The sequence below is a fragment of the Atta cephalotes genome (genome assembly GCF_000143395.1).
Source record: "Atta cephalotes unplaced genomic scaffold scaffold00041, whole genome shotgun sequence".
Classification (NCBI taxonomy): domain Eukaryota; kingdom Metazoa; phylum Arthropoda; class Insecta; order Hymenoptera; family Formicidae; genus Atta; species Atta cephalotes.
Window position 1 is genome coordinate 2,135,359 of NW_012130105.1, and position 10,283 is coordinate 2,145,641.

General features: G+C 33.3%; 2 protein-coding genes across 2 annotated transcripts; one reads left to right on the forward strand and one right to left on the reverse strand.

Moving 5' to 3' along the window:
- Positions 1 to 3,258: 3,258 nt before the first annotated feature.
- Positions 3,259 to 5,284, reverse strand: LOC105622215 (uncharacterized protein YJR142W). Its single transcript, XM_012203641.1, has 5 exons — positions 5,209 to 5,284; positions 4,466 to 4,563; positions 4,182 to 4,386; positions 3,484 to 3,963; positions 3,259 to 3,383 (listed from the first exon to the last, which is right to left on the reverse strand). Exons 1-5 carry the CDS (start codon positions 5,282 to 5,284, stop codon positions 3,259 to 3,261), a joined length of 984 nt encoding a protein of 327 aa, XP_012059031.1.
- A 2,454-nt stretch (positions 5,285 to 7,738) lies between these two features.
- Positions 7,739 to 8,999, forward strand: LOC105622216 (probable rRNA-processing protein EBP2 homolog). The gene is made up of 3 exons (XM_012203642.1): positions 7,739 to 7,789; positions 7,871 to 7,957; positions 8,049 to 8,999. The coding sequence occupies exons 1-3, from the start codon at positions 7,739 to 7,741 to the stop codon at positions 8,859 to 8,861; spliced, it is 951 nt and encodes a 316-aa protein (XP_012059032.1). The 3' UTR covers positions 8,862 to 8,999.
- Positions 9,000 to 10,283: the final 1,284 nt, after the last annotated feature.

Here is a 10,283-nt window from a genome sequence, read left to right on the forward strand (position 1 = left end):
GAAATAAATTATATTTTACCTCAAATATAACAAATCTTTTTTGTATTCTAAAAAATATTTGTTCGTATCAGGATAATAATTTCATTAGTAATAAATATACATGATTATCCTTTCAGAATATTAAAACCGGCACATGTAACGAAATGTGAAAGTTTCTTTCTTCAAGATAACATTTCTCAAAGGAAATAATTTATTATGTTTTATTATCTTTTTCTCTTCAAATGGCCATGGAAATAATTATTTAAAAAATAAATATTAAAATTTATATTTAGGAAAACGTTAATATAAATTATTGATCTCCTTAAGTTGTTTTATTTTTTGGAATTAAAAATAATTTTATCAAAATTTAAAATCGAATATATATTAAATCTTTCACAGAAATGTTTATTCTATTACTTCGGAAGATTTTTCAGACTCTGCTCTTTTTTTAACTCATGTCATTAATCAGTGTCTATTGCGAAGAAGCTTCGTATTTTATACGATGATTCAAACGGCGGCATCATTTAATCAGATCGCGAGCCATGTTGCGTGTTCATTAATTTAATCACATTAAATGCGAAAAAATAGGCGGCTCGCAAATTTTTTGGATGCTCTTTCTTACAATCGATACATACTTAGGCTGCAACGAAGAGTAAAAGCTAAGAACGCACAAGCTGATTAAGTGTTATGTGATCGCATACAACAGTCACTCATAGTTACAATAGTAGTCCATGTATGCAAAACAACATAAAAATCTTGCAAAATCTCTTCACATAACAAATCTGTAGTTAAACCAGTTTCATTGTTAATCGGAGTACAAACATTTCCGTCTTAAATGCGCAATTCCTTATTACTGCATCGGAATTAAATAATAGATTAGCATGTTCGGCCATGTAATGTAATACTATTTTATTCATGCAATAAACATATAACCAGTCCTATCCATCCCTATCACAAAACTGAATCATAGTAGGAAACAAAATCTCACTTAAGGTAAATGTATCACAAATATTATGTGTGTGTCTGATGACCAGATTAATGTTATAAGAGAGAGAGAGAGAGAGAGAGAGAGAGAGAAGAAAAAGAGTGATAAAGATGAGTGTGACTAGTATATTGTTACATTATCGTCATTACAAAAGTATTAAACTTATAAAATCTACAACGCGCAGTTTGGTTAGTTCTTATAAGATTTGACTGCAAAAACATGTTAAACTAACAATTCTATAATTATCGCAATGTCAATTCATTGGCATATATGCAAGAGATATATTACGAAAAATTATATTCTCGAAAAAATTCAAAGATTACACTACTTCAGTTATTCTACAGAATATTTTATATTTTATAAAAAATTTTTAATATCTGAATGATATACATTTCCCGAATAGAATTCCCAGATATTTGTAAACTTGTAATTTTTGGCATGGTATAGATGTTTTCATTCTTGTGCAGAAATGCGATAATTTATTATAAGATTAATATATATTTTATCATAACTAATATTTTTATAACAAATACATGATATTGGATTTTATACTCATACACGTAATGCGTTTTGTAATAATGAATTTAACACGAATATTAACAGATCAATTATATGAATAAGTATATATGTATGCTCTCTTTTTATGAGGTATATATAACAATTTTTAAAAACACGATGTAAAATATATCACATGAATGGCGTTAATAACAAATAGTCAATGATGATTTTCGCAATTCATCGTTATAAAGCGATAATATAGTATTAATGCAATATACAACTCGATAAACTGCCATTGTAAAAGTAGAGATGAAAGATATAAATAAATATTATATACAGCTAAAATATATGATATACTCATATGTAATAATATTGAAACATTATCTATTTATCTTCGAATAATGAGAACATAATACAACGTAATTATTTACTCTCTAAAACTTTTAGAGTGAATCTCACTTTGAAAAGTGAAGTCTCATTTCACTATTAAAAAGATTGAACCATTCTTTTTTCAAGACTGGTTTAAAATTTTCATTCTTTTGGATGAGGGATTCCATTCCAAAGAACTTAGAGAGTAATATTAATCTTATTTGAAATAAATCCATTAAAAATATTATCTATTAAGAATAAAGATTATTATAATTATGTTTTTGTGCTTCTCACTTGTACACTGATGTATTGATATAAATAGTATTTAAATTTTCAAATGTGGAAGTACTTAACATGTAATTAAATTCATAAAACATTAGCGATAAATGAGATAAATGCTTTCAATCCTTCTTTACAAAATTACTAGTAAAGATGCTAAATTGATCGAGATAATAAAATTCAATTGAACATAAAGTCAGCACATGATCAGACTGTAAATTTTGTTTGATCTATTAAAAAAGTAGACGATATATATTCATTTTTATAATACTGTAAATGCAATCTTAGTGTTATGCTGACTCTCGCATTGATAATTTCAAGCTGTATGTTGCAAAATTTAATGTGTATACGAAGATATTAATTATAATTATTTAAAAAAAAATTTTTACTTTTCAGTTCTTAAACGCAATCTTATCGATAAACTTATTATCTGGAATGCTGCGTTCATAATACTTTTGCTTCGACTTTCGTAAGTCAATTTCAACATTTAATCGATACTTGTTTTTATTACAATGCATCTGTTCAGTTGACAAGCACGATATTAATATAATTGGTATATAATTTTATTGTGCTAAATAATGGCAGGTTAAGTTGAAAAATGTCTCAAACATAGCATAATAATTTGTAAAACTTATCTTGTTATAGAAAAAAAACGAAAGAATCATATAGATGGAAGAAATTATTTTTAAAATTTTGACGAGTCACGTATAAATGTTATTGATTAATACTTCGTCATACAAAAGATTTGTATATAAAAACTTGTAGCTTCCTTCTTTTATGAATCACAAACTTGTGTAGACAAGAGAAAAACTTGTTATAAAAGTCTCATAAACGTGTTACTATTGATGCAGTTAATAAAGCGTATTGTTTTTTTTTTCGTTGTTAATTCAATATACGCAATTAAAATGAATGCAGAAAATATGGCCAACTCAATAGAAGTGTGTTTTATCTGTAAATCCATGTAGTCCTCTTTATAAATTATGATCTTTATCAATTATAAAAAGCTCTTTACGTCTTACATGTGTACAACTGTATGTAATATGAGATTTTTCAATACTTGTCCAATGAAGAAACATAGAAAAGGAACATCATTCATTTCATTCAATTCATAGCCATTAGCACAGTATAAATTAAAAGCCTAGCGAAACTTAAACTTTTTCTAAAGCATCGATCGCTTCGCCATTAGCCATTCTATTACTAGCTTTGTGTCGATGATTGTACATAGTTTGCAGAGGTACATGAAGTAACTCCACAATCTGTATAAAGTTAGGCTCTGTAACAAAAGTAAATGAACAAATTAGTATTATACAACACTTTCGATAAGTTGTATTCAACAATTTTTGAATGAATTATATGTGATCAGCCTATCTTACCGTTCTCTGCTGTAATGTATCCGTGTCTAATTAAGAAGTCAAGGGCAACTGGTACAGAAGTGGTTTTGAAATGTGGGGAAAGTATCCTCTCTAAACATTCACTAACGGGGAGTAATTCGAAGGTCTCTACTTCTCCATCACTATTGTTCGGTACAAAGTCGGGCGGCAGTTCAAGATCATATACAAATTCCGTGTTGGGAAACAGACCCCTCTCACTTTCAAAGAAGAACGATACGCAGCCAGCGCTCTTAAGCTTAGCAATGAGATGATTCGGTATACCAGCTTCTTCGCCAGCTTCTTTTATCGCGGTTTCATTTATACCATAACCAACACTCAATCCACCACTCACCATACTATCCCAATATGCCGGCCATGTCTGTTTATTCGGACTACGCTTTTGTAACCATATTGACAAGCCCTTAACAGGATCCATTACATAGCCGTTTATATCCACTCCGTATTTTCGAATTCCAAATAGACCTGTCATTTCAAAAAGCAAATATAAGGTACTGGTAATTATGATAATATTTATCTCATTTTCTTTTAGAACCATTGCACACAAAAAAAACTTAAACAGTAAGGAATTTTCTACTGCTTAAACTATAGCCTTATCATCTCTATTGTAATTGACCAATTCACCTGACTGCTTATGATTTATTACTTAAGCTTTTTTTATGTGTTATGGCTTCTATACTTACATGTAGCCGAACGATCCATCTTAAACAATGGTAGCGTATTAAATTGTGCACGCACTTCATAACATTCCTCTCTCCAGCCTCGTAATGTTACAAACTTCCCACCAGCCATCCATTCCCTTAATACTTCATCGACGCGTGCACTTCTTTCAGCATAATCCCGAAAGGCTGGATTTAATTGCACATATTCGGGATGTACTTGAAATACCTTGAAAATTAATATTGTATTATACATGTCTTAACAAAAATATAAATGTATTAATAAAAAAAGAATAAAATAAACTCACTTGAGGATGATTTAATATTTCTTTCATCACATCTGGACGAACAAGTCCGATTTGCTGTCCATCGACAACAAAAGCTCTGCATTCTCCTGCATGTAAACCTAAGGAATAAATGTATTCTTTCGTAATTTATATAAATATAACTTCTGTTCTACATCTATTGTAATTTTGTCAATATATAACGTAAGAATGAATATTTATTATTATTAAAAAAATTGATTGCTGTTGGAAAATTATGTTCGGAAAAGAGAATTAGCATAAGAAATATTTATATTTTATACAAGTTTTTCAAATGTAAACTTAGCTAAGTAGCTACATTTATAGGAAGTATAATCAAAGTTTCCGCAATACATGGCGATCTCCCTAAACGAGCGTACTCAAAACAAGCATTAAGCCGATTAGGCGTATCTGTCTTGTTACAAAAAAATTTAAGATGATTTTGAAGTAATTATTCCGCGGAATAGGCCGTCCGTCATCGACGACGCAAAACGCGATGACGGGGACGTGGCGGAGGCGCGCGCGGCCTGTCGATAATCGCTCCCATGATTCGTGTCGGAATCCTTGTTTTTTTTCTTCTCCACCCTATTATTTTCTACCGAAAGACGAACGGCAAATACACACACGAGCGCGAGATCGATATTCTCGATGGTCCGCGCAAACGACGGTTGCCGCTCGTTCCTGACGCGGTCGGGAGACGCGTCGCCGGGGATAATATGTAGCGGCGTGGGCCATCGCGTAACGCTTACCTGACAGGTAGAAGCAATTGAACTTGTTGGCGAGTTTCATTAAACGTGACATCGGCTTCTTATCGTTATCCGCCATGATGTTACGTCGTTGTCATCCGGCCAGCTGCGACGAAAATCCTGGCATCGAGCACATAACGCGTGTCAGACAGGCGCCCCAGGAGACGGTGCTTTCCGTGGAGACTGTTGTGGACTGTTGCGCCCTACGGGTGGCGCGCGCCGCGGTTGGCCAGTCTTTCGGCGGCGCGAGCTGCGTCAGCCAATCGGCGTCCGTCACTCTGCCGCTGCTCTGCGCTACTCGGACACCGCTACGTCGCCGCTCTCGTTCAATCGGCATATAACCGAGGATGGCCGAAACGTAACGACGAAATGGAGGGAACACAAGAATTTCGATTACGGAATCAAACGGAATCGATCTCCCCTTCGTCGCGAGACTAAACTAAAACGTAATCGCTTTATTATTTACTTCAATTTCTCGTCTTGACCTCTTATATCTTCTCTTTATCGTTTCTTTTATTTTCTCGAATATGAGGGGTAGATACGAATTTATCATAAGTAATATGGCGCGCGAGCGCGCATACGGGTGTGTCTCTCGGAAACGCCGCGGTCTTTTTCGCGAAGGTCTCTCGATGACTCGGTGAATCTTAAACAGTCTTGATATCGTCAAGTATTTAGCGAAATGATTAAGAGTACGGTCAATACTTTTATATCGCTGGCTTTTTTTTGCAATGCGCGTAGCTGCTGAATTTGAGACTCGTCAAGGCTACTGTATACAGTCGAATGCAAAAATATGTAATGCATAATGAATTGCTTTATGAATTTGCGCCATTGCGAGGTTTGCGTCTTTTTTTCATTTTCATCTCTTTCGGAAATATTCTACACGCAATTCTGTCTCAAATAGAATAAGTCACTTCGAAAATATGTTATGATAATATTAAAATGATTGAAAAGTGACTTTAAGTTTTAATTTTTAAGTTTTGGAGCCATTTTAATGTCACGCGATTGTGTTCCGCTTAGGATGCGTTTATAAAACATAACAATGTCGTAACTGTTTCCAAGGAGAATAAGAAAGTCAAAATAATGTCAAATTGATGTTATTATATTAACTGATTATTAACAGAATTTATGTCGTTACTTTTGTCATGTTTCGGTTAGTGACATTATTTTGACTTTCTTGTTCTCCTTGGCCGCGTTCAATAGAACGTTTATTTTACAACTGATCGAAAGTTTTCTTCATGTTAATTGAATTAATTGTATTTTTAAAATACCAAAAATATTGAAAAAAAGCTTCCACTTCTTATATCGCATTAATTCCCAAAAGCCTTTTTTTACGTTTTAATTGTCAAGAATTATATTAATTTTATTTATTGATTTGTATTGGCAGTTATCCAGTCGACACTAAAAGTAACATGTCAATATGTTATAATTTCGCATTCAATGGTATAATTTATATAATACCACTACGTGTTGTTTATATTGTTGAGTGCGAAATTATAACATTGTTGTTATTTTAGTTGGTCCGATTAGATATCTTATATATTTTGATGAATTTCGATTTAACAAAAGACTATATTTATTAGTTTATTTCTTTTTTTTATAATTTTAAGTTTAGAGAAATATAGTCTTATTTCATTTTGTCAGCAAAGGAAATTTCCAACAGTTGCAAAATAAATATTTTGCCAAACGCGATCATTTTTAATAGTATAGTTTTTAGTTTTTCTTAGTATTATATGTTGCATTAGAGAGTAAATAGAAAATTATAATTGCATTGTGTGCCAAGAATATATATACAAAAGTCTCGAGAGTATTCATATAAAAGTCGAAAGAGAGTATACATATAAAATTTATCTATTTTCTTATCTGAACGTTTCCATTTTAAATTATTCTCACTTGTATCGTAAATGGAAATTAAGACACGTAATGCAAGTTTAATTCCTGATAAACTGGTCTGCGAGAAAAACACGACGTGACTTCGACAATACTTTGATTAACTTATTTTAACGCAAATAAAAGTATTAATTCCCTTGTTGTTGAACATGTGAAACGTTGAACGTTGAAAAAGATTAAATATCGGGTATTACAAATCGTATAATCAAAAATTTTCCTACTGCGAAAAATTATTTTGTTAACTTAATTAACATAATCAGGATTTTCGAGATAAAACGTTATCGTTAAAACGATTGATGAACAAAAATTATTTTTTGACTATGGAAGAAAATTTTCTTTGTATCAAATATCAACTTGATAAAAAATAATTCTTTATCGCCTATTTTTACATTGCAATGTCTTTGATGGGTAAATATTTTATTAAAAAGAGAAAGTATCTTTTTCTTTTTTGCTGATTGTTGATATTTTATCTTACGAATAAATTTCCAGATTGCTCCACCAGATATCGCTAGAAGTATCGTCGAAAATTCGAAATCCGTAGTAGAGTTGGAGGGTGGCGTTGGCGACGTTGGCGTGTTGTTCTCGTTTAGGAGTACGTCTTACCGATTAATCATAATTAAATAAAGGTAATAGTAAATTATTCGAAATGTCAGAAACATCAGAATCAGACTCAGAGTACAATTCATCCGATGAGGAGGTGAGTATCACGATTTCCTTGTGCGCTTACCATTTATATCATGCGCATTCTAATCTAACCTCGTTTAACTCACGTGTCCAGCTACAAGAAGCTTTCGCGAAGGGATTACTAAAACCAGGGCTCAATGTAGCGGTCGAAACGAGTGGCAAGCAATCCAAGAATTACGTCGTGAGTGATTCTTTTATCAGAAATTACTACAGTACATTTTGGAGTTCTTTTATTGTAATTTAACCTAACTTTCCCTGTAAACAACTTGTAGAATCATATGAAGCAAAAATTGGATGAAATAAAGCTAAACTTGCCATGGATCGAGAGGCTGGATATGGTAAATTCACTTGCACCATTGGCACCAGAATTGGCACTTCAAATGCAAGAGCAAGAAGTAAGACGGGCTAAGCAGCTACAAGGGAATAGAAAGTTACTTCAATACAAACCATCTGAGGATCCTATTCTGAATGACTTTCGTAGAGAGAACATGTTTCACCGTCAAGCTCAGGGTGCTGTTATGGAAGGTATTAATAGATTAAAGAAGCTTGGCATATCGATATCTAGACCGGATGATTACTTTGCTGAGATGGCCAAATCTGACGAGCACATGCAAAAAGTGCGAGAAAATCTGATGAAGAAGCAGGTAATGACGCAAAGATCGGAAAAAGTAAGACAATTAAGACAACAGAAGAAGGTTGCGAAGCAAATGCAAGTCGAGGCAACTTTAAAGAAACACGCAGAGAAAAGAAAATTGATGGAAGAGGTTAAAAAATATCGCAAGGGTATACGAAAGGATCTCGATTTCTTGGATGATAAGAAGAAATCACAAAGTAAACCTCAAGGTAAACCACTCGTAAATCGCAAGATAAATTCGAAGGCCCAGTTAAAGATGCAAATGAAGGCTGCCAAATTTGGTTATGGAGGTAAAAAGCGCCGTAGCAAATGGAACACGAGGAGCAGTTCGGCCGATGTTTCTGAATATAGACGACCAGAGAAAGAAGGCAGAAGAGGAAAAGGTGGAAAGGGAAAGCAAAGATTAGGCAAGAATCGTAGAACGCAAATGAAAGCAAAGAGGAAATCGTGAAGGATCTTTAGTCAGTAAGTATCGCCAGTAATAATCATATGTTACACATATTATATGTTATACATATGTTATATGATTATTACATATTGCGTTTTTTTTGTATAAAATATTATAAAATAAATTACATGATGTTGTTCACTTTCCTGTCTTACCTGTCATCCAGAAATTTAGTGAGACATCGAAAAACATAACCGTCGGTGTCAATTTTTTTCGTAATTTGATCCTTTTCTGCTTTAAAATTTTATTCCAAACGCTCCGACGTTCAGATTTATAAAAGTGTCGTGCAAATGTATAATATGATTTGCATCATTTTTGACATTAGAATGACGATAATTAATAAGTGATATTAAACATTTTATTTTAATAATTATTTATTACGCATTTATTACTAATCGACTCGGTCGACTTTAAAATTAGAATTAAAATTTTATTGATCACGCGCATCGCGCTAGTTCCAATTGAAAACCGCGACAAAGAATTGTCTCCCTTAAATTTCCGCCTGTAGAATAGTGGGAAAGAGCGTACCTCGTTGCGAAATTCGCGCTGCAGAATTCGATCACCTAACACATGTCCCGCATTAGACAATCCGTTGTATGTACACACGGTGCTACACGCGTAGGATGCCGATTACATCGTCTATTACATCCCCCCATGAATCGTGCGCACCGATACACACGTATGCGAACGCGCTCTCGCGATACTCCTCATTCCCCGTGTGAATGGTCCGCCGTTTCCGCCGGCTATCGACGGTTGATCCATCGATGGATGGATATATCCCGACATCGATAACGATCTGGATCTGTCATCGTTCCTCTTGTAGTCCGGGTCTATCATTTGGACGTGCCTTAGAGAGCGCGGATTGAAAATTTGAGGGGTGCACTGTACATGCACATGCACCTATATACTAGTAACTGAGTGATCTAAAGAAATAAAAAAAACTTATTCTATACGTGGGTTTACTGTATAGACAAGACGAAGTTTAATTCTGAAAATTAATTAATGTTTAAAGTAAAGAATATTAAAATATCACACTTTTATTCTGTACTAGATAATGAAAGACTTTAGATTTCTAGTAAACTTTAAATAGAATCTTTGAATTAATTTTAAGATAAGACGTGTTTAAATTAACTTGTTATTTTAATTCCTGTCACATTATCAAGTTGAAGTGAAATGATGTTATAAATTAGCGTTATCTCAAATGACATAATTATCAAACTTGAATATACCCATCCGAATCTCTCGGTACGAACGCGCTTTATATCCGTTCGGATTGTCAAAATACGAAGTGGTCCGCAGAATACTGGATAATACATGTGATTGGGCTTTGAATGTATACAACTTGTTATTTGACGAGCGGAAATACCCTGTTGCGAGTTGCGTACATAAGGCGTATCCTCCGTTCACGAATCTGAATGTATACAC

Excerpts from the sequence above, each read along its gene's own strand:
- LOC105622215 (XM_012203641.1), bottom strand. The coding sequence starts at position 5,284 with ATGGCGGATAACGATAAGAAGCCGATGTCACGTTTAATGAAACTCGCC. Across the intron at positions 3,964-4,181 it reads GATGGATCGTTCGGCTACAT|GTCTATTTGGAATTCGAAAA; the intron begins GTAAGTATAGAA and ends TTGAAATGACAG. Across the intron at positions 3,384-3,483 it reads ATACATTACAGCAGAGAACG|AGCCTAACTTTATACAGATT; the intron begins GTAAGATAGGCT and ends CTTTTGTTACAG.
- LOC105622216 (XM_012203642.1), top strand. The coding sequence starts at position 7,739 with ATGTCAGAAACATCAGAATCAGACTCAGAGTACAATTCATCCGATGAG. Across the intron at positions 7,790-7,870 it reads ACAATTCATCCGATGAGGAG|CTACAAGAAGCTTTCGCGAA; the intron begins GTGAGTATCACG and ends TCACGTGTCCAG. Across the intron at positions 7,958-8,048 it reads AGCAATCCAAGAATTACGTC|AATCATATGAAGCAAAAATT; the intron begins GTGAGTGATTCT and ends AACAACTTGTAG.